This window comes from Ascaphus truei, chromosome 8 (genome assembly GCF_040206685.1).
Source record: "Ascaphus truei isolate aAscTru1 chromosome 8, aAscTru1.hap1, whole genome shotgun sequence".
NCBI classification, from domain to species: domain Eukaryota; kingdom Metazoa; phylum Chordata; class Amphibia; order Anura; family Ascaphidae; genus Ascaphus; species Ascaphus truei.
Window position 1 is genome coordinate 102,988,914 of NC_134490.1, and position 27,249 is coordinate 103,016,162.

The window sequence follows — 27,249 nt, forward strand, 5'->3', positions numbered from 1 at the left end:
GGACTGGGTTGGACCCGCTGAAGTGATTCAAGTTTTTCTTTGGTATAGTTATGATGAGAAAATGTGATTGGGGAACAGTCTTGTGACAGGTCCTTATCTTCATATTTACACTATTCAGAACAATAACATGCCAAAAGAGTTGTACGTAATCAGCTTGCGTTGATTATTGTAACTCTAAATTGTACAGGTCAATTAACAGTTGATTGCTGTAGCCGAAGTATTGTACAGGTCAATTAAATTTGATTTCTGTAACCGAAGAAGTATTGTACAGGTCAATTAAATTTGATTTCTGTAACAGGGGAATAATGGGAAACCAAAAATTCTCACAGGATTGTGTGTCTGCAGACGAAAATAAAAAAGAACGAAAAGAGACAATATAAATATATTTTGTTGGCCAGTGAATGGCACTTTTTGTACTATTATCAACAAATTGCGCAGATGTTTAAATGAAAGAGGGGTCTTTTTCTGTGGGATTGATAAACTCAGGGAGCGCCGTCTCGTGTGTTTTTGAATCCCACAGGGAAACATACCTTACGTTAATATGGGTCAAAAGAATTATGTTGAGGGACAGAAGGGTCCCGCTGCATTAATTTTTACCATTGCCAGGACAGAAGTTAATATAATAACAAGTGAAAAAGAAAGTGAATAGGAAAGAAATAGCAAGTGAATTTGCCGATAGATAATTAAGGCATATGTGTTGTTGAGGAAGTAGATATTGAGGGTTATTTTTATGACAGGTTTATATGCAGAAATTGGGATACAATTAGAGACTGTGTGTATATTGTTTGGAAGGGACATAAAGTGTTATAAGTGTAAAAAGGTAGGACATGTTGCCAGTAATTGCAGAGCAGCCCTAAGAGAGAGAGTAGAAGAAAAAGAATGGAATTTAAAAGGTTTGTTCGTACTAGCCACACGAATAGGTCTTTTGAACCAGAAAATATTCTTTTTCCTTCTGTTCTAATGGCAACTAGAAAGAGAATAAAAGCAGGTTATTTATATGAGAAGCTGATTCGCTGTGTAGGAGAGAAGTTTGTGTCTATGTTCTTTGTGTGTCTGTATTGTGGTTTCTGTATTGTGTGTAAACCAGTAAAAACATGTCAATTGCATTTCTATAGGATTAGGATATGTTGGAGAGATTTTAAGCTTGCACGTATTGTTTAAATTATATAGGGTGTGTTCATAAGTTGATCTAACCTCAGTTTAGTTAATTGTCCCATTTTTATTTTTGAAAGGTCATATTTTTATTTTTAGAGAGGCCATAATTTTTTTCGGTTTTATTGCTGTGTCGAGAGCTCCATTTTTATCTTTGAGCTGAAGTTTCAATCCAGTAATTAATATTTAGAAGACGGAGAAACTGTTTTGTTATCTGCTTTGCACTTTCAAGGTCTTTTTTGGCGAAACGCCCGGGCTGGCAAATTGCCCAAGATAAACAAGCTCTGAAATTTTTCTCTGAGTGTCTTTAAAAAATAACGCTGTCAGTGTGTTCGGCACTGTGCAAAGAGATTATATTACAAGAAATTTAGTGTGAAGTCCTATACAAAAGCATTTGACTATTATATGAATATGTGATGTATTTTATAACTTCTAACCATTTATTTTTTCCATAGGTGTTCTATTTTATTATAAGCAGTAGTTATTGTTAAAATATTTGTAGAATGTTTTGCCAAAGTGGTGCATTGGGAGTCACCTCTCGTTTTTGGATATGTTCTAGGTATAGAGTTAAAGGACAGGTGATATATAGTGGCAAATACAGTTACATAAGTGAGCAGGGTATATATTATATGCAAGGCATTTCACATTTTTAGCAGAATAGTGACAATGGAGTGTTTGGGGTGGAGGCCTGACTGGAATTGGCTTGGGGCATTTGTCTTAGTATAGTAATTGTTTAATTGGGAGTAAACACATTTTTGTCCATGACTTTGGATAGTAGTGTATTGCAGTGTATGACTTTATATATAGCGTCAAAAATGTTCTCAGCACTTCATAAAGAATACAGTAGAGGGAATTATAATAGAATAATAAGTGCAGCAAAATCAGACAATAGGAAAGGAAATCCCTGCCCTTAAGAGCTTACAATCTAAGGTGTAAGGGAAATTTTCAGAGATAGCAGGTGAGGGAATAAGTGCTGTAGATGGCAGTGCTTGGCCACAATGGGTGTGGTAGGAGTGACTGTGTGTGAAATAATAGCCATGAGTGCAGGCTATTGGGATGTTTAATTTGTGGGGCAAGTTTTAAGGTTAGTTAGTATTTTATGAAAAGGTTGATACCATTTGCATCAGAGGAGATGATAGTGAGGCATGAATGAGAGCAAGTGTGTATTGGGAGAAGAGATATTGGTCTGTAGTTTGAGGCAGTGTTTTTGTCCCCACTTTTGAAGATTGGGACAGCTCTGGTAGTTTTCCAGGTCTTAGGGATATGGCCTGTAGACAGGATAGAGTTGATTATGGAAGCAATTGGTTTGACAATGGATGAGGCCCAAAGTCTTAGGAACTTAGATTATAGTACAGTCAAGTCCACATTAGCTGCTTAGTTTTAAATATGAGGAGCATTAATAGGAGATACCTCTGTCTATATGCGGATGTTAAGACAGTAGTAAACACGTTGATACAAGAATTTGTTCCTAGGTATAAATTATCTCCTTATGAGACACTTATGGGATGACTTATGACTATCAGTAGTTCAAAGGAACAAATTAAGGACCATCTATTGGTAATAAAACAATTAATAAGTATTGTATGCCACTAATACATTTTTTGAGTCTCTCTAGGCATAAGGTATGATAAAAGTGCACCTACACGAGACGGAGTTAAAGGTCAAGTAGTTCCTAAACAAGCATGCTCTTTATCCCAGATGAAAGGGCCCATACTAACCACCAATATAGCAATTAAAGTGGCAGAGTTCTTTCCCTGGACCCAAAGTACAGTAAAGCTCGTTCCAGCTCCACCAAAGACCAAAGTCACCTAAAGCACAGCCGCATCAAGTTAACGTTTTGACGAGACATAAACTTTGACCGTTAACCAACGAGGAAAATAAGATACCAGGCAGAGGCCTGGTCTTATCAGGAATATTTCATTTTTTCAAAGACTCAAAACATTTCATTTTTCAGAGACTCAATATTTTTATTCTTTAGAGTGTGTTTAAGTTAGAAATTTAAGGTGTATGTACAATTGAGCCTTGATGGGAGGATTGGTTTCCTGGAAGCGTGGCTTGTGAAAGCTCTTGTATGTGTTTTGGCAGTACTCATCACTCTCTATGTATGTGTCATATGCAGCAAAACTTTGATCCAGAAGTGTGTTGCACCTCCACCGAGAGGAGGGGGTCACCCAGGGGGTGTGTCAGCCACAAGGAAAGGATCATAAGTCAGCCATGTTGACCATCGCAGACATTGTCTGTTCTGATATTCTGAGTGAATGATGTATATAATGTGTGCAGGGGTGAGGATCATGCATTTCGCTTCCACAGATACCAAACCCCCTCAATGTTACCAGCTGTGCTCCGGTAAGCGGGCATTTCAGCTAGCTACAGGATACTATAGGGACTTCTCACATTGTGTGTTTTTAGTTGTACTGAACTAACAGTTATTATATTAAATGCCTTTTTTACTTTTCAGTCCATTGTTTGTCTCAGCATATGTTAGTTTTAGTGTTTGTTAGTGGTGTCAATTGTGTGTTTATGTCATATACTGTATTACACTATGTTTGTTTTTTATATTTTTTTGTCTACATGATCTGACCGCCAACACGAGGAGGGCTCTAGTGGACATTACTTCCATCAGGCTGCTTTATATCCTTTACATTGGTGTTCCTATGTTTGGTGTTACTTGGGGCCCAGCGCCATTGATATAACATGTTTTGCAACCCCTCAAACCACATCCCCATCCCCTGCCACCCCCCTCGTCTCTCCTTTTCTCCTGTGCCCTTTGGAATGCTTGCTCCCTTTCTAACAAATGCCTCTCTGTGTATGACTTTTTTCTCTCACTCTCTGCTCCTATTTGCTATAACTGAGGCCTGGCTCACTCAGTCTGACTCTGCTCTGGAAGCTGCCCTCTCTTATGGTGGCCTTTCTTTCTCCCACACTCCAACCCCTGATGGCAGGGGTGGAGGTGTGGGGCTCCTGCTCTCCTCTCTCTGCCGTTACTGAACCCTTCCTATTCCTCCATCTCTTGCTTTTCCCTCCTTTGAGGCTCACACTGTCCAGATCTTCTCTCCTCTCCCTGTCTATGTGGCGGTCATCTATCGCCCACATACCTCTACTCATCCCCCTTCTGCCTTTCTCTCTCACTTTGAATCCTGGCTCTCTTTCTTTCTCTCCTCAGACTCCCCTGTTCTTCTCCTTGGGGACTTTAACTGCCATATTGATGACCCCTCTCTCCCTTGGGCTTCCCGCTTTCTCTCTCTAACCTCTTCTTTTGGCCTTCAACAGTGGACTGCAGCCAGCACCCACAAGGATGGCCACTACTTCGACCTGGTTTTCACTAAAAACTTCTCTCTCTTTCCGATTTCTCCATTTCCCCTTTCCTCTCTCTGACCATCACCTCATCTCATTCTCTCTATTTCGCTTCTCTCCTTCTCCACCTCCATCTACCCCCCGGTTCTGCAGAAACCTGCGCTCTATTCACTTACCTGACTTTGAGTCCACTTTACGCTCCTCCCTCTCCTCTCTCAGTTCTGCTCCAGATCCTGACAACGTGGTCAGGAACTACAACTACGCTTTGTCCTCCTCTCTTGATATACATGCCCCGCTTTCTCTCTGCCGCCCACGCCCTTCTAACCCTAGACCCTGGCTAAATTCCCACATGCACATGCTGCGTTCCTCCACTCGTTCCTCTGAAAGCCTCTGGAGGAAATCTCACACTCTCGCTGACTTCCTTCACTACAAATTTATGCTATCCTGTTTCAACTCTGCCCTCTCGCAAGCTAAACTAGCCTACTTTTCTTCACTAATCAACATGCACAAGTCTAACCCACGCCGACTGTTCTCTGTCTTTGATGCTCTACTCAAATCACCCTCAGCTGCCTCTCCTTCCTCCATCTCCGCTCAGGACTTTGCTGACTATTTTAAGGAAAAGGTGGAATCCATATGTCAGAACATCCCCTCTGTTTCTTCCTCCCATCCTACACCTCTTCCTAACTCTCCTCCTGCCTTCCTTGACTCTTTTCCCACTGTCTCAGAGGAGGATATGTCGCTGTTGATCGACTCTTCTCCCTCTACCACGTGCTCTCTTGACCCCATTCCCTCCCATCTCCTATAACCTCTTGTTCCTACTATAATCCCTATGCTCACACACATTTTTAACTCCTCCCTATGCTCTGGAACCTTTCCATCCTCCTTTAAACATGCAACAGTTATACCATTACTCAAAAACAGCAAGCATGACCCTACCTGTCTTTCTTACTATCGACCTGTCTCACTCCTGCCTTTTGCCTCTAAACTTCGTGAACATCATGTATTCTCTTGCTTGCTCCATTTTATCAACACCTATTCTCTCCTAGACCCTCTACAATCTGGTTTCCGCAATGCTCACTCCACGGAAACAGCCCTCACTAAAATAACGGATGACCTCCATGCTGCCAAAGACAGAGGTCATTACACTCTGCTCATATTACTCGACCTCTCTGCAGCATTGACACCGTGGACCACTCACTTGTCCTTCACATTCTCCATACTCTTGGTATTCGGAACAAAGCTCTATCCTGGATCTCATCCTACCTCTCCCATCGTACTTTCAGTGTCTCTTCTGCTAACACCTCCTCCTCTATTGATCTCTCTGTGGGTGTGACGACTCTGGAGATTCCTTCCCCTTCTGGTCCCTCTCTCCCATCTTCTGTCACCCCATCTAATCCTTCCCACTCCTCTATCTTGCCTTGTACCTCTACCCCATTGCCTCAGCGCGTACCCCGCAGGTCTCGCATGCCCACGCGGTCCCTGAGCCCCTGCTGCGATGCTCCCCACTCCCTCTCTCCCGCGGTGCCCGCATTACCCTCTCCTGCTGTGCCCTCTATTTCCTTACCTTCTCCCAGTGTTACGTCTGCGGCGCGGCGCTCCGCGCGCCTGGATGTGCGTCCCGTGCATGCCCCCTCTCAGGCCACGGAGGGCGCGCGCATGCGCTCCTTCTCTGGGCGCCGTGATGTGGCTGCGTTCCCCTCTTACTCCCTGCAGGCCGTTTCCCTGGTGCAGCCGGTGCGTTCGTCTCCTCTGCCCACGGAGGGCGCACGCGCATCCCCCTCCTCTGGGCTTGGTTTCCCCGAAGCTTCCTCCCCTCATTCCTTGCGGGCTGTCTCTGTGCTGCAGCCTGTGCACGCGCATGTTCTCCTTACAGAGGGCGCGCGCACACGCTTCTCTTATACTGACGCATGTCTCCGCCTCCCAAGCCCTACAGGCCCTTCCCGTCTGTCCCTTCTGTCTCCTCCTCTTCTCCTCCTGACCTATCCATATTCTCTCCCACTTCTCTCTCTACTCCTCCCCTCTTTCCTATTGATGTTCCCTCCTTTATTACCCCTGTCTGTCCACTTCTTCCTCGCTCTGCATAGTTCCTGTTTCCTTGTGTGTACCTGACCTATGTTGTGCTCCCTCTACGTCCTTGCTGTTTCCTTGTTCCTGTATGCTCTTGGATATCCCTGGCTCCTGACTCCTGTTTGTCCTGGTTTACTCTGCTCTCTGGTACCCCTCTGAACCTTGCTACGCACTCCACTACGTTTACCTCTGGCTTTCTAGGACCTGGCTTGTACTCTGATGATTCTACTCTCTCTACTCCTGGACATTGGCATATGGACACGACTATTCTCACGGACACCCCCAAGCGTTGCAAGTATAAATAACAACTCTCTTCCAACAGGCCCAGCAACGCTATACCACATTCCGGGCTTGCTTCCACTGCTGTGGGTGTGTGGTGTCATACCGTTCCCACCTCAGTACTGGGGTCCTGCCAGGTCATACAGGCGTGACATTATGCAGAGCCCAACAAACACAGACCCCCTGAGTTGGGTGCAAGTATTTCCATTTAGGCCTTACAATTTCTTAGTAATCAGCTGTCCACTGTCTCCCAGCAATTGGCTACCTTTTTCCTTCAGGAGGGTTCCATGGCTTCTACGCCACCAGCGGCTACTACCTACGCCAGTTCTGGCCCACAGATGCCCTCTCCGAACCGCTATGATGGGGACCCCCGCGCCTGCCGTGGTTTCTTAAACCAATGTGAGGTGCAGTTTGAGATGTCCCCCTCCCTGTTTCCAACTGGTCGTGCTAAGATTGCATATATATACGCTCTCCTCACCGTGTACGCTCTCGCTTGGGCCTCTCCCCCATGGGAGCGCAAATGTGAAATAACGCAAGATTACCCATTGTTCAGACGCGAGTTTTAACTTGTCTTTGATTTTCCTGCACGGCGTGAGACAGCCGCCTTCTCCCTTTTTCATATTTCTCAGGGCCGAAGAGCAGCTGCCAAATACGCCATCGAGTTCCGTACGCTGGCCGCGGAAGTAGAGTGGAATGATGAGGCCCTCACCGCCGCATACTGGCATGGACTCTCAGATACGTTGAAAGACGATCTTGCGACCCATACCCGGCCTACGTCCCTGGAAGAGTTAATCACTTTAAGCGTACGCATGGATCAGCGTACGCAGGAACGACGGCAAGAAAAACACTGTTCCCGTTCTTCTCTCTCACTTGTTTCTCACAGGCCGCCCACTACTCCTCCCGGCCCTGGAGGTGTCGGAACCTATGCAGGTTGACAGTCAACAACTCCAGGAAACCGAGAGGGCGCAGCGCCATCAGAACAAGCTGTGTTTCTACTGTGCCTCATCAGAACATCGTCTCCAGAGTTGTCCCTTGAAGCCAGGAAACAGGCACACCCAGTAGAGGTAGAGGGGCTTCTACTGGGTACTGTCTCTCCTTGCCCCTCTCCTTCCGAAGTTCCCCCAAAGAAGTTTATGCTTCCAGCCACGTTGGAGGGTCCAAACCTGTGCGTGAAGGTTGAAGCTTTCCTCGATTCCGGATCGGGCGGTAATTTCCTGGACCAGAAGTTCGCATTTGAGAATCATATTCCCATGGTCAGAAGGAAGAGCCCTGTTGGCTTTGAGGTCATCGACGGATGACCCCTCCAGACGGAATTCATCATTTGGGAGTCTATTCCTCTTACCATGACTCTGGCTGATGGACATAAGGAGGTAATTATCTTCGACGTTTTTCAATCTCCTACTGTGCAAATTATTCTAGGATTGCCTTGGCTTCAACTCGACAATCCGCGCATTGGTTGGTCCGGCACTCTGCCTCTCCAGTGGCCCTCCTCCGCAGATGTCGTGCCCGCAGGATCTCCCATGGCTGCACTTGCCGGTCTGGACTCTGTTTCCTCCAATCTATCATCCCTGCCTGCAGTGTTCCATTAGTACTTGGATGTTTTTAACAAGGTACAAGCAGAGGTTCTTCCCCCTCATCGTCCTTATGATTGTCCTGTCGACCTCATCCCTGGGACCGTCCTGCCGAAGTCTAAGTCTTATCCACTCTCCGTTCCAGAGACTGAGGCAATGACTACCTACATTCAGGAAAATTTGGAGAAGGGATTCATTTGTAATTCTACCTCCCCTGCCGGGGCTGGCTTCTTCTTTGTGAAGAAGAAGGATGGATCACTGAGGCCATGCATTGACTTCCGCGGTCTCAATAAGATCACGGTAAAGAACCGGTAACCTCTTCCGCTCATTTCTGAACTGTTCGATCGTCTCCAAGGGGCCTCTATCTTTTCAAAACTTGACCTAAGGGGTGCCTATAATCTCATTCGCATAAGGGAAGGAGACGAGTGGAAAACCGCATTTAACATACGTTCTGGACATTATGAATATCTTGTTATGCCTTTTGGATTATGTAACGCTCCTGCTGTGTTTCAGGAGTTCATGAACGATATTTTCCGTGATGTACAGTATTAGGAACTTTCGTCATAGTCTATTTAGACGATATCTTCATTTTTTCTAAAAATCTGGAGGAACACATTCAACACACCAAACTTGTGCTTTCCAGGCTTCGTTCTAATCGCCTTTATGTCAAGATGGAGAAATGCCTGTTCCACCAGACTTCTACCGCCTTCCTGGGCTATATCATATCCAGCCAAGGTTTTTCCATGGACCCAGAGAAGCTGAAGGCGGTCCTCGACTGGCCGCTCCCTAATTCGTTCAAGGCTGTGCAGCGTTTTCTTGGCTTTGCCAATTATTACAGGAAGTTCATAATATTAACAGTGTTGATCAAAAAGAGTTGATCAGAAAGATTCCCTTATGTATAGCACTCAAATGTCATTCACATTGTAGAGAGTAGACAATAAATGGTCCTGCAGTAAATTACTACAAATCTGTCAGGTTAACCAGAATCACTGCAGATATCAAAAAATAATAAAATTTTATTAATTCTACATTGAATAATTAAAAACACATATACATTTTTAAAATCCCTATTGTGGCTAGTATGGATAATAGAGTTTATCAAATGGGTATAATACCGTATATCACCATAACATGACTCTCAGAAATAGCAGCTGGTCTTAGTATTATAAGTTCATAAAACATTTTTCTTCTATTGCTCTTCCCATCACCGCCTTGACCAAAAAGGGCACCGACGTCTCATCCTGGTCACCCGAGGCCATCGCCGCCTTTGAGATTCTCAAGAAGGCGTTCGTCTCTGCTCCCATCCTTCGTCATTTGGATACCTCCCTCCCATTTACCTTGGAGGTCGACGCCTTGGACGTAGGAGCTGGCGCAGTTCTTTCCCAGAAGACCTCTCCTCAAGAGAAACTTCATTCTTGTGGTTTTTTTTCACGGAAGTTTTCAGCGGCCGAAAGGAATTACGATGTCGGTAACCGTGAACTTTTGGCCATAAAACTGGCTCTCCAAGAATGGAGACACCTTTTGGAAGGTTCCAAAGAACCTATCGCTATCCTCACCGACCACAAAAATTTGTTATATATTGAGGGGACTCGTCGCCTGGGTTTCCGCCAAGCCCGTTGGTCACTCTTCTTTTCCCGCTTCAACTACACCATCTCATATATCCCGGGTACCAAAAATGTTAAAGCAGACGCTCTCTCTCGTCAGTTCGCCACTGAGGCCGAAGCCAAGATAGTTTCGGAGCCTATTCTCCCTGCCAAATGCATAATTTCTGCTAACAACTTCGATGTGTTAGATGAGATCACCAAGGCTCAAGCCCATCTTCCCAGCAGGTTCAGGGTACCAGAAGGACGTCTATACGCAGCTCCACGCCTTCGCCATAAAGTGTTACTCTGGGGTCATTCCTCTAGAGCTGTTGGGCATCCAGGCTTTAAAAGGACGGCAGATCTCATTAAACAGACTTTTTGGTGGCCTAAAATGAATCAAGATTTTCTCGAATTTACCACCGCCTGCCCTGTATGTGCCCAGAGCAAGACACTCCATCATAAACCTTCTGGACTTCTTTTGCCTCTTCCCATTCCAGAACAACCCTGGAGACACATTTCAATGGACTTCATTGTTGAATTACCCTTGTCCAAAGGGATGAACACCATTTTGGTCGTAGTAGACAGATTTTCAAAACAGGCACATTTTATCCCCCTCAAGGGTCTTCCCAACTCTGCCACTTTGGCTGACGTTTTTTCCAGAGAAATCTTCAGGCTACATGGTGTCCCCATTTCTATCGTCTCGGATCGTGGATCTCAGTTCATTTCCAAATTCTGGCTGGCTTTTTCCCAAAGACTGGGCATATCTCTCTTGTTTTCCTCTGGGTATCACCCACAAACCAATGGGCAGACTGAAAGGATGAACCAAACCTTGGAACAGTATCTAAGATGCTTCATTACAGACTCACAAGATAACTGGGTGAATCTTTTGCCATGGGCCGAATTCGCCATAAACTCCCTGAAGAACGAATCTACTCAGCAGTCACCCTTCTTTATCAACTTTGGTTTTCATCCCACTAGTCTTCCTCTGTCGCCTTCCCCTTCTGGTGTTCCTGCAGCCGATTCTCACATCGCCAACTTACAGGAATCCTGGAGAAAGATCCTCAAGTCTACAGTCTGCGGTTTCCAAACAAAAGGTCAAAGCAGACCGTCACTGTCAAAAGGGTCCTTCCTTCAAACCTGGCGATCTGGTGTGGCTGTCTTCTAAAAATATTAGACTGAAAACTCCTTCACCCAAATTGTCGCCCAGATTCTTGGGACCATTTAAAATTTTGGAGAGAGTTAATCCAGTGGCCTATCGTCTCGATCTACCCCCCACTATGAAGGTTCCGTCCGTGTACCACGTGTCCCTCTTTAAAAAATATTTTGCCAGTTGTCACTTTCCGGACCCCTCTCGGAAACCCAATCCAGTATCCACCATGGGCCAACAAGAGTACGAAGTACAATCCCTCATTGACTCTCGCTGGTCTAAGAACAAACTCCAATTTTTGGTACACTGGAAGGGCAATTCCCCTGAGGAACGTTCCTGGGTACCCGCACGTCATATTCATGCCCCAAGACTACTCTCCCAGTTTCACCAGAAATTCCCCCTCAAGCCGTGGTTGGATCACTCAGAGATTGATCCTCAAGGGGGGGATACTGTGACGACTCTGGAGATTCCTTCCCCTTCTGGTCCCTCTCTCCCATCTTCTGTCACCCCCTCTAATCCTTCCCACTCCTCTATCTTGCCTTGTACCTCTCCCCCATTGCCTCAGCGCGTACCCCGCAGGTCTCGCATGCCCACGCGGTCCCTGAGCCCCTGCTGCGATGCTCCCCGCTCCCTCTCTCCCGCGGTGCCCGCATTACCCTCTCCTGCTGTGCCCTCTACTTCCTTACCTTCTCCCAGTGTGATGTCTGCGGCGCGGCGCTCCGCGCGCTTGGTTGTGCGTCCCGTGCATGCCCCCTCTCAGGTCACGGAGGGCGCGCGCACGCGCTCCTCCTCTGGGCGCCGTGATGTGGCTGCGTTCCCCTCTCGCTCCCTGCGGGCCGTTTCGCTGGTGCAGCCAGTGTATGTGTCTCCTCCGTCCATGGAGGGCGTGTGCGCATCCCCCTCCTCTGGGCTCGGTTTCCCCGCTGCTTCCTCCCATCACTCCTTGCGGGCTGTCTCTGTGCTGCAGCCTGTGCGCGCATGCTCTCCTTACAGAGGGTGCGCACATACGCTCCTTTTATCCTGACTGGCATGTCTCCGCCTCCCATACCCTGCAGGCCATTCCCCTGTCTGTCCCTTCTGTCTCCTCCTCTTCTCCTCCAGACCTATCCCTATTGTCTCCCACTTCTCTCTCTACTCCTCCCCTCTTTCCTATTGGTGTTCCCTCCTTTATTACCCCTGTCTGTCCACTTTTTCCTCGGTCTGCATAGTTTCTGTTTCCCTGTGTGTACCTGACCTATGCTGTGCTCCCTCTACGTCTTTGCTATTTCCTTGTTCCTGTATGCTCTTGGATTTCCATGGCTCCTGACTCCTGCTTGTCCTGGTTTACTCTGCTCTCTGGTACCCCTCTGAACCTTGCTACACACTCCATTACGTTTACCTCTGGCTTCCTAAGACCTGGCTTGTACTATGATGATTCTACTCTCTCTACTCCTGGACATTGGCATACGGACACGACTATTCTCACGGACACCCCCAAGCGTTGCAAGTATAAATAACAACTCTCTTCCAACAGGCCCAGCAACGCTATACCACACTCCGGGCTTGCTCCCACTGCTGTGGGTGTGTGGTGTCATACCGTTCCCACCTCAGTACTGGGGTCCTGCCAGGTCTATGGGCATATAGGCGTGATAGTGGGGGTATCCCAGGGCTCTGTACTGGGACCTCTTCTCTTTTCTCTGTACACACTCACTCTAGGTGACCTAATAACATCTTTTGGTTTAAATATCACCTCTATGCTGACAACACACAAATGTACTTTTCAACACCCGACCTTACACCTGCTGTACAAACCAAAGTTTCTGAATGTCTCTCTGCTATATCATCCTGGATGGCCCTCCGCCGCCTTAAACTCAACATGGCAAAAACAGAGCTCCTCATACTTCCTCCCAAACCTGGCCATACTACCTCCTTCCACATTAGTGTTGGAACTACGATCATTCACCCAGTAGCCCAAGCACGCTGCCTAAGGTTCACACTCGACTCCTCTCTCACATTTGCCCCTCACATTCAAAACATATCTAAAACCTGTTGCTTTTTCCTCCGCAATATAACAAAGATACGCCCTTTCCTCTGTTGCTCGACTGATAAAACTCTGACTCAGGCCCTCATTCTCTCCCATCTTGATTATTACTCGCAATGATGCCAAAAAATAATGCAGCAATAACCTACTAGACACAGGTGTTAATATAATCCTACGCGTTTCGTAGTATAACACTACTTCATCAGGGAATAGAAATAACATTTCTCAAAGGCATTAAATACCCCTCATGCACGCGTAGGATTATATTAACACCTGTGTCTAGTAGGTTATTGCTGCATTATTTTTTGGCATCATTGCGAGTCATTTCATTCCTGTGCCTTGATTTTTGTGGACTGTGACGTCATCATACGGCGCACTACGATGGAGCAACGGCATTTCTAACCAGAGAGACCTCTGTGTGAGTGACTGCTCCCGGCTTTTGCTGTGCCGGTTTCAGAGCACACTCTGTATGGTTAGGGTCACCCTTACTGTTCAATCTGGAGACCGCTGCGGTGCTTATACCATTGGAAAAACTTTGGACATTTTTAACACCATCTGACCGAAGGGAGGGTCTCTACAGAGGCGATATCATCATCTCCGGTTGCCTGTACTGAGGAGGAATCCCACAGATACCATCGTAGATGCCTGCCAGAGAGACCAGTTCCTGACTCCTGAACCCCTACTTGTCGAGTGGTAACTTGTGTGCTGTGCACACTCAATGCTTATGATCTAGCTGTTTGATGTACACAGAATATTTATCCCTACTTTTTATACAATAATATTTTAATTTACTTCACTATTTGCGTTTTGCGCTGTTTTTTTGTTTCCATTTCTTTAGTGTTTTGGGGGGTGCCGAGCCACCCCCTCATTTACGGCTGCAGACGTTATAATTAACCACTCGTCACGGTTATGTATAATTTTTTATTATCACATTGTGGTATTATGTGGTTTTAACTATTTAGTTTAAATTTAAGGGCTACATGCAGTATTCACCTGCTTTTATATAACTGTCACCATCACTAGTAGTTATTTTGTTGCGCACTTTAAATTCTTTTTCACTTCTGTTTTAGCTCACTTTTGTGCTGCACATTTAATTATTCAATTTTGTGACATCATTTTCTGTGTACTATCTGTATGGTGTGGAGCCTTATCAATTGTAGGGGAAAAAGGGAGGAGAACTTTAATCAACTGTTTTCAGAGGAGGTGTTAAATGGACATATTAATGAGGTTGCAGAAGTGTCTGTTAAAGAGCAATTCAAGGAATTAGAAAAATTGTTACTTACCGAAGGTAAACATTGGCTAGAGACTAAAACACTACAAAGCTATATTGATGTAGGAAGAGTGCCAAGAGGACTCAGGTTCTCAAAGAGCCCTACCTTCGGTAAAGACAATAAGAAATTCATGCAGGAATGGAATAGAATTCTTGATGCATGCTCTATGGATCTTATGAGGTTGATTATATACGAGAGGAATCATGACCTCAAAGACCTAGAGAAGGATATTTTAAAAACAATTAAAACCTTAGAACCACTGGTAATTAATACTGATTGCTCTGAAATTGAGCATGATCTTAAAGTTAAACTTGAACATGAGGAAGATGAACTTTTAAAAACGAAACTCAGTAAAATTTTAAGAGACAAATTGGATTACCAAAATAATAGACAAAGAGATTGGGCTAAATATGAACGTGGTAGAGTAGTAGGTAATGAATATGTCCCCCATAAACGTGATAAAAGGGAATCTGCTCATTCCAAAAATAGACAACAAGAGTATCACACTCATGAATAAAGGAGAGAGAGTAAAATACAAAAAAATTAGGTATTTGAAAGAGATCAACCCCATTATAAATATGGAAATGTTTATCTCAATCCCAATTATAAAGGGAAATACTATATCGAAGGCTTTAGATATGGGTCAAGACCTCAACCTCCTAATAAAATGTATTTTCAAGAGAGGAAGGAATCTTACTCTCAATTGCCTAGACGCTCACCTAGACATTCATCTAGTCATTCACCGAAACGCTCTAATAAACCCACTTCTAGATCTTCATCCCCCTCTTTTTTAGAGTTGATCAGAATGAGATTAGAGAAGAGAGGGAAACCCCTAAAAGAGATTCAAGATACCCCCCAGGACAAAAAGAAAAAAAGGGTAACCTCAGACGAGGTACAAGAGGAGGAGCCAGAATCCAAAAAAAGAGAGTACTCACGGGAAAGAACTCCTTAACTAACAATGGGATTTTTAACCTCTCTACTACTATCCTGACTAAGGATCAATTGAATGTATTAGGAAGGGGTTTGACTTTCTTCAGATCTTATGGACCAAACTCCTTTCAATTATTCAAAGATCTTCATAAGTTTACACGGAATATAACCTTAAAAAGAAATTTTCTTAAGCTAGATAGGGATTGTATCTCTGATGTAGCTCCTAATGGTTCTGATGCTAATCTTAACTCTGAGACTGAGTTGGGTATTCGACATACTTCTTTCAAACCCCAATTTAAGTTTTACCCAGCACATTCCAAAGGTCACCATATAGACACTTTTTTTAATATGGTTAACAATGAGTTCAATTCCCTGTCACGTAATTTTAAGACAGGAGATATTAAACACAATCTTAACATGAAGGAGTCTTTAGCACTAAAAATTCTGAGAGATAATAAAAGTCTTATCATTAGACAGGCAGATAAAGGTGGGGGTGTGGTCGTGCAAAACAGATCAGACTACGAAAAGGAAGCACTAAGACTTTTGAATGACGCATCCTTTTATGAAAAATTACCAAAGGACCCCACCAGTGGATTTTTGAGCCTTCTAAAAGTACTGGTAGATAATGCAGTCTCGCAATCCATTATTACAACAACAAAGTTTGCATTTTTATATTCAGAATTTCCTAGGATCCCAATATTCTACCATCTGCCCAAGATGCATAAATCCCTAGTAGATCCCCCCGTTTGCCCTATTGGATCAGGCATACAATCAATGACTGCCAATCTTAGTCAATATGTAGATTTTTTTCTTCAGCCATATGTGGGTCAACTTGTATCCTATTTAAAAGATTCCACTGTGGTTTTGAATCTCTTTAATGGGTTTAAATGGAAGAGTTCTTATATATGGCTCACTTGTGACATACAAGCGCTATATACCCACATACCCCACAAAAAGTTGATGGAGGCCGTAAGTTCTTTTTTAGAAGCAGACCCTCAATTACATCCACTTAATAGGAAATTTATTCTACAGTCAATAGGATTTATACTTAAGCATAATTATTTTTTATTTTTGTCCGATTTCTACATACAGGTTTGTGGAACTGCTATGGGGACAAGATTTGCCCCCAGTTTCGCAAACCTGTATGTGGGAGAGTGGGAGTCCAAGTTCATTCTATCTGGTAACCCCTTTCACAGGAATGTCATCTTGTGGAGACCCTACATAGATGATATTCTTTGTGTTTGGGATGGTGATGCAGAGTCAGCGAATGCGTTTATGACATATCTTAATGATAATGAGTATAATCTTGTCTTTACGCATAAAGTAAACGCTGTACAGATGGACTTCCTTGACCTTAGACTGACAGCCTTGGTGGATGGAACTGTTGAGACAGAGACTTTCTTTAAAGAGGTCGACACTAATAATCTCCTTATGGCAAATAGCAACCATAAGAACTCCTGGAAAAAGAATATTCCAGGAGGACAATTTGTTAGACTAAGACGAAATTGTAGCACTATTGAGGTTTTCAATGATCAGGCCAACAAGCTTTTTCATAGATTTAGAGAAACGGGCTATCCTAGGGAACTGCTTGAAAAAGAAATCAATAGGGTACGCAACATGGATCGGAGCAAAATGCTGATTCCTAGGAATATTAAGACTCAGAATGTAACCAGTACAAACGTTAATGTACTTTTATAACAGATTACAACTCTGTTCATAAAGATATAGAAAACATTTTTATTAAACATTGGGGCATCCTTTGCAACGATCCTATTCTTGGGGCACATTTGATCAAAAAACCACGATTTATATACAGGAGGGCTAGGAATTTAAAAAACATACTAGCTCCCAGTGATATATACCCAGCCCCGGATAGAAGGTTACAAAGAGGTTGGTTAGGTATTAAACCCAAAGGGAGCCATGCTTGTGGTAGATGTTCAATATGTAAATGCCTACACCCTTATAGAAATAGGATTATATCTAAAACAACCAGCGAGGTTTTTCCCATTGATGATTTTATTTTATGTACTTCTATGTTTATAGTCTATCTTTTGGAATGTGGATGTGGTTATCAGTATGTCGGTAGGACTAAGCGCAGTCTCAAAGTTCGTATACAGGAACACATCAGAAACATTAAAAATGACTTTGAAAAGCATAGTGTGTCACGACACTTTATGTCTCACCATAATAAAGATCCCTCTTGTTTGACTTTTAAAGGAATTCAACAGATACCGTGTAATAGAAGGGGAGGTGATAGGGTTAAAACCCCTTTATCCAGAGAAACATACTGGATCCATAAATTAGAAACCTTATTCCCGAAAGGGTTAAATGAGGATGTGGACGTTTGGGCTTTATATTGAGCATTATTCTCTTATTTATGACACTTTTTTCCCTCTCCCCCTCCCTCCCCCTTTATTTCCCAATTGTGGTCTTTGTTTTAAATTATGAATAAAATTTATTTTTAACACTGTGTTTCTTTTATTTCAGACTATCCTTTTTTGCTTAATATTTGTGCATTTTAAGTTTCTTTGTTAATATCAATAAAGTTGTTGTTTTGTGTGTTAAATAAAAAACATTTCTTCAGTCATGCTGACTTCTGCCCTGCCAGTTTGATTGGTAGCCTTGTGCTAATTAGCCAACCAATGGGTAGTGCATGAGGGGTATTTAATGCCTTTGAGAAATGTTATTTCTATTCCCTGATGAAGTAGTGTTATACTACGAAACGCGTAGGATTATATTAACACATGTGTCTAGTAGGTTATTGCTGCATTATTTTTTGGCATCATTGCGAGTCATTTCATTCCTGTGCCTTGATTTTTGTGGACTGTGACGTCATCATACGGCGCACTACGACGGAGCAACGGCATTTCTAACCAGAGAGACCTCTGTGTGAGTGACTGCTCCCGGCTTTTGCTGTGCCGGTTTCAGAGCACACTCTGTATGGTTGGGGTCACCCTTACTGTTCAATCTGGGGACCGCTGCCATGCTTATACCATTGGAAAAACTTTGGACATTTTTAACACCATCTGACCGAAGGGAGGGTCTCTACAGAGGCGATATCATCATCTCCGGTTGCCTGTACTGAGGAGGAATCTCACAGATACCATCGTAGATGCCTGCCAGAGAGACCAGTTCCTGACTCCTGAACCCCTACTTGTCGAGTGGTAACTTGTGTGCTGTGCACACTCAATGCTTATGATCTAGCTGTTTGATGTACACAGAATATTTATCCCTACTTTTTATACAATAATATTTTAATTTACTTCACTATTTGCGTTTTGCGCTGTTTTTTTGTTTCCATTTATTTAGTGTTTTGGGGGGTGCCGAGCCACCCCCTCATTTACGGCTGCAGACGTTATAATTAACCACTCGTCACGGTTATGTATAATTTTTTATTATCACATTGTGGTATTATGTGGTTTTAACTATTTAGTTTAAATTTAAGGGTTACATGCAGTATTCACCTGCTTTAATATAACTGTCACCATCACTAGTAGTTATTTTGTTGCGCACTTTAAATTCTTTTTCACTAGTGCTGTATATACCTGCTGGCTCAGCGAGATCTGGGCCTCCGCTAACTGGGAACCGGGGGTAATATTAGAGTGTTGGCAGCGCCTCCACTTACCCAGGATCCCCAATAAGTGAGATTCCCGTAGGCAAGAATAATGGTAACACACTTCAGCTTGGTAACCGTTTACTAATACGCGTTGGTAGAACCTTATCTTATAGCTATAAGTAATAACACACATATTATATAGCATTTAACTGACTGACATGCAATAACATCTACAGGTGGCTCGGCCACTCTCCTATAGAGAAATGTAACTTCCCCGTCACCGCGTGCACCCCACACCATGTCCACTGTTATATATATATATATATATATATATATATATATATATATATATATATATGCACAGTCCTTTGGTCACTCAACCCAGTGTCCCCAAGGAGTCCTCCCCCAAGGCGGGATCAGCACCTGTTGGTACCGGTGTTGGTGCACTTATTAAATACCTTCCGGTTACTCCTGCAACCGGCAACAAGCTTCACAAAGGATCCGCCGATCCAGCGTAGTCTCTCTCTCTTGGGTTGATGATGTCCATCAGCTTGGGCCCAAAGAACTGTCACCACCGTAGCTCCGTGACACTGTGTCCCTATCTGTATATACAGTAAGTGACTAGGTTTCGCTATCTATATAGGGCGTCCCTGCAGCACCACAAGCTTATGGTGACTCAGGGTATACACTGGGGCCTGAGGGGAAATCTGGCCTGCGCAGGTGGGTCACTGACCCCCTGCACACACACACTACCTCTCCCCTTGCTCCTCCGGTGCCCTCTGACTAGCGTGGTCTCTCCCCCACGCTTCCCTTTCCTGCCTGTCAGCAATCCCTGCAATCCTATTCGCTCCCTGGCGTCAGGTGGCTTCGCTGACGCTTCTTGGGGTTGTAGTTTACTACTGAGCTTCCTGGTGATTGGCCAGCTGCTCGCGCGCTTTTCACTGCGCATGCGCGAACTTCCTCAGAGCCTTCCGTCGCGCATTGGTACTGCGCATGTGCAAAACGCAACATGGCGGCACCCTGTACTATCGTGCCGCTGCGGAACGCTCCCTGCTCAGCCCCCACCTTCCAAATATGCCGTACGACCCTAACAGCGCCTGTGATCGCCCCCCACAGCGGAGATACAGAGGGAGGGCCAGGGAACACCACTACACAGTAAACATGGGATTCATGTGTAAACTAAAACAGAGCTTATTTGGTAAAATAAAATCTCCCAGCTGCAAAACTGAAGCAAAGAATAGCACCAGAATAAAATAAAAAAATGCTTATAAATCTGTGTGTTTTTACACCAGGAGATGTTAAATATCCTCCTGAATATATAAATACACCAAAGGGCAAATGGGACCTGGACCTTACCATAAATTGTGAATATAGACTAGATGAGCCAAGTGAACCATATCTGCTTGCAATGATTATTTCTTAATCTCCTAGTTTCCTACTTAGAAAAAGAACAGGTTTGTGCTCCTCCAGATGTAGCTTGAAAAAGCTATAACATGTCTCCAGTCCCAGGAATAGCACAGCTTGGTAAATATGCTCGTTAGTTATTAGGCCAAGCAAAAGTTTTACTTTTACAAATTCAAAATGAAAAATATTTACCCCATTCAAGCATATCCTTGTTCCAGAGTTACACAGGGTGTAATTGCTTTTTGATGGAGGGTTTGGACATCTAGCAGATACACCAGTGCAGTAATTTTCCATCGTACATTCTGCTTCTGCTTGGCAAAATTCTCCTTCTGACTTGTAATAACATTTATGGTTGCAGCACAATCCTTGACTGGGGCTACAGGGTTAAAGATAAAGTAAATAACTTTTTGTATCCGTTAATTAAGATGTACATAAAGCAATTGGTTCAGTGCATGATACTGTTGAAGGAATATAGGGTATATAGCAAGATAGAAAAGACCGCTCACCTATAGTATTCCTAATATATATTAAGACAGAAATTAAATGTTAGGTGCATAAGGGGACAAATAGCATATAACCCAGAGTTGATCCAAAGTTCTCCAATGCTGCACTCAATACATAGTGAAATGTATTTATTAGGACTCAGTGCTTCAGATTAGTTTTATGGCAGGCGATCATTATAGATCTAATAAGATCAGCTGTTTAAAATCCCAAAAATAACAACATTTATATAAATTATTATATCCAAAAATGTATTACACAATGAAATTAGGTATATACAATAGAAAGTTTTTTAAATCCTATAGTTAGGGTGACCACCCGTCCCCATTTTGCCGGGACAGTCCCGGTTTTTCGAGAGCTGCCCCGGTTTCCTGTGTGTCCCGGAAATGTCCCGGTTTTTCCTCAATGTGTTCCCGTTTTTTTTTATTGTCGCCTGCGGTGCGCGAGTAAGCTCCGGTGCACGAGTCTGCTGCAGCGCGGAGGAGGAGACTGCAGCAGCCCGGCTGGTAAGTATTTTTTTTTTTTAATACCAGGGGTTGGGCTTGTGTAGAAACTGGGTCTTGCTAATTGGAGGATGCGGGCCGGCATTGTACAAAGTCCCGCCCCCCCCCCCGGCATTTTCCTACCTTGGCCAATCCCCTGCGTCCCGGCATTAAGCCCCGCCCCCGGCAGCGGAGGCAGTGAGGAGGAGAACCCGAGGACCCGAGGATGCGGCAGCCCGGCTGGTGAGTACTTTCAAATGCCAGGGGGTTGGGTTTCTTACTTGAATATGTCGGACCGTTGGGGATTGGTGGAGGATGCATGGGGCGGGGCTTTGGCTCTTCACTGCTTTCCCCCCCACCTGCCCCCCCCTTCCTCCCCCCCTTTATCCCCCCCGAGCCCACTCACAGCCGCTCGCGGCAATTCCTGTGCCTGCTGCTAGTGAGCGCGTGACACAGACTCTTCCCACTCCTCTACTGGTGGCTACGCAGTGTCCCCCTTTCTGCCCTGGGTCTGCCCGCCCGAGTTGATAGTAGGTAGGTGCAGGGGTGCGGCCGCCAGGGGGGGAGGGGGTTGCCTCCTGTCCTGGTGCTCCCTTCCCCATCCCCTTGGTGTGGGAGATGAGCGCGGGGGCGGGTAGTGGTGATGCACTGCTGGCTGGTCGGATCGCCGGCCTTCCCCCCCTCCTGCCCCCAGTCACTTACATTCGGCGCTGCATCTCTTGCTCCACTTTGTGTGTGTGTGTGTGTGTGTGTGTATGTGTGTATCAGTGTGTGTGTATATATCTGTGTCTGAGTGTGTGTGTGTGTCTGAGTGTGGGTGTGTCTGTCTCTGAGTGTGTGTGTGTGTATCTGTGTATGTATCTGTGTGTGTATCTGTGTGTATCTGTGTGTGTGTGTCTGTGTCAGTGAGTGTGTGTCTGTGTCAGTGAGTGTGTGTGTCTGTGTCAGTGAGTGTGTGTGTCTGTGTCAGTGAGTGTGTCTGTGTCAGTGAGTGTGTCTGTGTCAGTGAGAGTGTCTCTGTCAGTGAGTGTGTCTGTCAGTGAGTGTGTCTGTGTCCCTGTCTCCCTGTCTCTCTGTCTCTCTCTCTCCCCCTGTCTCTCTCCCTCTCCCCCTGTCTCTCTCCCCCTCTCCCCCTGTCTCTCTCCCCTGTCTCTCTCCCCCTGTCTCCCTCCCCCTGTCTCCCTCCCCCTGTCTCTCTGCCCCTGTCTCTCTCCCCCTGTCTCTCTCCCCCTGTCTCCCTGTCTCTCTCCCCCTGTCTCTCCCTCTGTCTCTCTCCCCCTGTCTCTCCCTCTCTCTCCCCCTGTCTCTCTCCCCCTGTCTCCCTGTCTCTCTCCCCCAGTCTCCCTGTCTCTCTCCCCCAGTCTCCCTGTCTCTCTTCCCCTGTCTCTCTCCCCCAGTCTCCCTGTCTCCCTCCCCCTGTCTCCGTCTCTCTCCCCCTGTCAAGCCGTCTCTCTCCCCCTGTCTTTCTTCCCCTGTCAACCCGTATCTCTCCTCTTGTCTCTCTCCCCGTCTCTCTGTCTCACTCCCCGTCTCCCTGTCTCTCTCCCACTGTCTCTCCCTCTGTCTCTCTCCCCCTGTCTATCCCTCTCTCTCCCCCTGTCTCTCTCCCTTTGTCTCCCTGTCTCTCTCCCCCTGTCTCTCTCCCCCTGTCTCTCACCCCCAGTCTCCCTGTCTCTCTCCCCCAGTCTCCCTGTCTCTCTCCCCCAGTCTCCCTGTCTCTCTCCCCCAGTCTCCCTGTCTCCCTCCCCCTGTCTCCTTGTCTCTCTCCCCCTGTCAACCCATCTCTCTCCCCCTGTCTCTCTCCCCCTGTCAACCCGTCTCTCTCCCCTTGTCTCTCTCCACGTCTCCATGTCTCTCTCCCCCTGTCTCTCTCCCCTGTCTCTCTCCCCCTGTCTCCCTGTCTCTCTCCCCCTGTCTCCCCCTGTCTCTCTCCCCCAGTCTCCCTGTCTCTCTCCCCCTGTCTCTCTCCCCCAGTCTCCCTGTCTCTCTCCCCCTGTCTCTCTCCCCCTGTCTCTCTCCCCCTGTCTCCCTATCTCTCTCCCCCTGTCTCTCACTCTCTCCCCCTGTCTCTATCCCCCAGTATCTCTGTCGCTCTCCCCCAGTCTCCCTGTCTCTCTCCCCCTGTCTCTCTCCCCCAGTCTCCCAGTCTCTCTCCCCCTGTATCCCTCCCCCTGTCTCCCTGTCTCTCTCCCCCTGTCTCCCTGTCTCTCCCCCCTGTCTATTTCCCCCTGTCTCTCTCCCCATCTCCCTGTCTCTCTCCCCTGTCTCTCTCCCCGAGTCTCCCTGTCTCTCTCCCTGTGTCTCCCTGTCTCTCTCCCCGTGTCTCTCTCCCCGTCTCCCTGTCTCTCTCCCCCAGTCTCCCTGTCTCTCTCCCCCAGTCTCCCTATCTCTCTCTCCCTGTCTCCCTGTCTCTCTCCATCCGGTCAACCCGTCTCTCTCCCCCTGTCTCTCTCCCCCTGTCAACCCATCTCTCTCCCCCTGTCTCTCTCCCCCTGTCTCTCTCCCCATCTCCCTGTCTCTCCCCCCTGTCTCTCTATCCCTGTCTCTCTCCCCCTGTCTCTCTCCCCTGTCTCTCTCCCCCTGTCTCCCTGTCTCTCTCCCCCTGTCTCTCCCTCTCCCTCTCTCCCCCTGTCTCTCTCCCCCAGTCTCCCTGTCTCTCTCCCCCTGTTTCTCTCCCCCAGTCTCCCTGTCTCTCTCCCCCTGTCTCTCTCCCCCAGTCTCCCTGTCTCCCTGTCTCTCTCCCCGTCTCCATGTCTCTCTCCCCCTGTCTCTCTCCCTGTCTCTCTCCCCCTGTCTCTCTCCCCCTGTCTCCCTATCTCTCTCCCCCTGTCTCTCCCTCTCCCTCTCTCCCCCTGTCTCTATCCCCCAGTCTCCCTATCTCTCTCCCCCTGTCTCTCTCCCCCAGTCCCATTGTCTCTCTCCCCCAGTCTCCCTGTCTCTCTCCACCTGTCTCTCTCCCCCAGTCTCCCTGTCTCTCTCCCCCTGTCTCCCTCCCCCTGTCTCCCTGTCTCTCTCCCCCTGTCTCCCTGTCTCTCTCCCCCTGTCTATCTCCCCCTGTCTCTCTCCCAGTCTCCCTGTCTCTCTCCCCCTGTCTCTCTCCCCCAGTCTCCCTGTCTCTCTCCCCCAGTCTCCCTGTATCTCTCACCCTGTCTCTCTCCCCCAGTCTCCCTGTCTCTCTCCCCCTGTCTCCCTCCCTCTGTCTCCCTGTCTCCCTGTCTCTGTGTCTCTCTCCCCGTCTCTCTCCCCCAGTCTCCCTGTCTCTCTCCCCCAGTCTCCCTGTCTCTCTCCCCCTGTCTCTCTCCCCCAGTCTCCCTGTCTCCCTCCCCCTGTCTCCCTGTCTCTCTCCCCCTGTCAACCCGTCTCTCTCCCCCTGTCAACCCGTCTCTCTCCCCCTGTCTCTCTCCCCCTGTCAACCCGTCTCTGTCCCCCTGTCTCTCTCCCCTGTCTCTCTCACCGTCTCCCTCTCTCTCTCCCCCTGTCTCTCTATCCCTGTCTCTCTCCCCCTGTCTCTCCCTCTCTCCCCCTGTCTCTCTCCCCCAGTCTCCTGTCTCTCTCCCCCTGTCTATCTCCCCCAGTCTCTCCCCCTGTCTCCATGTCTCTCTCCCCCTATCTCTCTCCCTGTCTTCCTGTCTCTCTCCCCCTGTCTCTCTCCCCCTGTCTCCCTATCTCTCTCCCCCTGTCTCTCCCTCTCCCTCTCCCCCTGTCTCTATCCCCCAGTCTCCCTGTCTCTCTCCCCCTGTCTCTCTCCCCCAGTCCCATTGTCTCTTTCCCCCAGTCTCCCTGTCTCTCTCCACCTGTCTCTCTCCCCCAGTCTCCCTGTCTCTCTCCCCCTGTCACCCTCCCCCTGTCTCCCTGTCTCTCTCCCCTTGTCTCCCTGTCTCTCTCCCCCTGTCTATCTCCCCCTGTCTCTCTCCCAGTCTCCCTGTCTCTCTCCCCCAGTCTCCCTCTCTCTCTCCCCCAGTCTCCCTGTATCTCTCACCCTGTCTCTCTCCCCCAGTCTCCCTGTCTCTCTCCCCCTGTCTCCCTCCCCCTGTCTCCCTGTCTCTCTCCCCTGTCTCCGTGTCTCTCTCCCCCTGTCTATCTCCCCCTGTCTCTCTCCCCATCTCCCTGTCTCTCTCCCCCTGTCTCTCTCCCCCTGTCAACCCGTCTCTCTCCCCCTGTCAACCCGTCTCTCTCCCCCTGTCTCTCTCCGCCTGTCAACCCGTCTCTGTCCCCCTATCTCTCTCCCCCTGTCTCTCTCACTGTCTCCCTCTCTCTCTCCCCCTGTCTCTCTATCCCTGTCTCTCTCCCCCTGTCTCTCCCTCTCTCCCCCTGTCTCCTGTCTCTCTCCCCCTGTCTCTCTCCCCCAGTCTCCCTGTCTCCCTGTCTCTCTCCCCCTGTCTCCATGTCTCTCTCCCCCTGTCTCTCTCCCTGTCTTCCTGTCTCTCTCCCCCTGTCTCTCTCCCCCTGTCTCCCTATCTCTCTCCCCCTGTCTCTCCCTCTCCCTCTCTCCCCCTGTCTCTATCCCCCAGTCTCCCTGTCTCTCTCCCCCTGTCTCTCTCCCCCAGTCCCATTGTCTCTCTCCCCCAGTCTCCCTGTCTCTCTCCACCTGTCTCTCTCCCCCAGTCTCCCTGTCTCTCTCCCCCTGTCTCCCTCCCCCTGTCTCCCTGTCTCTCGCCCCCTGTCTCCCTGTCTCTCTCCCCCTGTCTATCTCCCCCTGTCTCTCTCCCAGTCTCCCTGTCTCTCTCCCCCTGTCTCTCTCCCCCAGTCTCCCTGTCTCTCTCCCCCAGTCTCCCTGTATCTCTCACCCTGTCTCTCTCCCCCAGTCTCCCTGTCTCTCTCCCCCTGTCTCCCTCCCTCTGTCTCCCTGTCTCTCTCCCCTGTCTCTGTGTTTCTCTCCCCCTGTCTCTCTCCCCCAGTCTCCCTGTCTCTCTCCCCCAGTCTCCCTGTCTCTCTCCCCCTGTCTCTCTCCCCCAGTCTCCCTGTCTCTCTCCCCCTGTCTCCCTCCCTCTGTCTCCCTGTCTCTCTCCCCCTGTCAACCCGTCTCTCTCCCCCTGTCAACCCGTCTCTCTCCCCCTGTCAACCCGTCTCTGTCCCCCTGTCTCTCTCCCCTGTCTCTCTCACCGTCTCTCTCTCTCTCTCCCCCTGTCTCTCTATCCCTGTCTCTCTCCCCCTGTCTCTCCCTCTCTCCCCCTGTCTCTCTCCCCCAGTCTCCTGTCTCTCTCCCCCTGTCTCTCTCCCCCAGTCTCTCCCCCTGTCTCCATGTCTCTCTCCCCCTGTCTCTCTCCCTGTCTTCCTGTCTCTCTCCCCCTGTCTCTCTCCCCCTGTCTCTCTCCCCCTGTCTCCCTATCTCTCTCCCCCTGTCTCTCCCTCTCCCTCTCCCCCTGTCTCTATCCCCCATTCTCCCTGTCTCTCTCCCCCTGTCTCTCTCCCCCAGTCCCATTGTCTCTTTCCCCCAGTCTCCCTGTCTCTCTCCACCTGTCTCTCTCCCCCAGTCTCCCTGTCTCTCTCCCCCTGTCACCCTCCCCCTGTCTCCCTGTCTCTCTCCCCCTGTCTCTCTCCCCCAGTCTCCCTCTCTCTCTCCCCCAGTCTCCCTGTATCTCTCACCCTGTCTCTCTCCCCCAGTCTCCCTGTCTCTCTCCCCCTGTCTCCCTCCCCCTGTCTCCCTGTCTCCCTGTCTCTCTCCCCTGTCTCCGTGTCTCTCTCCCCCTGTCTATCTCCCCCTGTCTCTCTCCCCATCTCCCTGTCTCTCTCCCCCTGTCTCTCTCCCCCAGTCTCCCTGTCTCTCTCCCCCAGTCTCCCTGTCTCTCTCCCCCTGTCTCTCTCCCCGTCACCCTCCCCCTGCCTCCCTGTCTCTCTCCCCCTGTCAACCCGTCTCTCTCCCCCTGTCTCTCTCCCCCTGTCAACCCGTCTCTCTCCCCCTGTCTCTCTCCCCGTCTCCCTATCTCTCCCCCCCTGTCTCTCTATCCCTGTCTCTCTCCCCCTGTCTCTCCCTCTCTCCCCCAGTCTCCCT

The 27,249-nt window shown here is 47.8% G+C and overlaps 2 protein-coding genes across 2 annotated transcripts in view; both read right to left on the bottom strand.

The window, feature by feature from the left end:
• JMJD1C (jumonji domain containing 1C) overlaps nt 1–27,249 on the bottom strand; it is a 1,023,975-nt gene that overhangs the window by 522,588 nt on the left and 474,138 nt on the right. The gene's annotated exons all lie outside the window — the stretch shown is intronic.
• Nucleotides 1–27,249, bottom strand: part of LOC142502123 (disintegrin and metalloproteinase domain-containing protein 10-like) — a 440,300-nt gene that overhangs the window by 93,858 nt on the left and 319,193 nt on the right. The window contains exon 12 of the mRNA XM_075612980.1: nt 20,467–20,650. Coding sequence (XP_075469095.1) covers nt 20,467–20,650 — 184 coding nt within the window. The remainder of the gene's footprint in view (nt 1–20,466; nt 20,651–27,249) is intronic.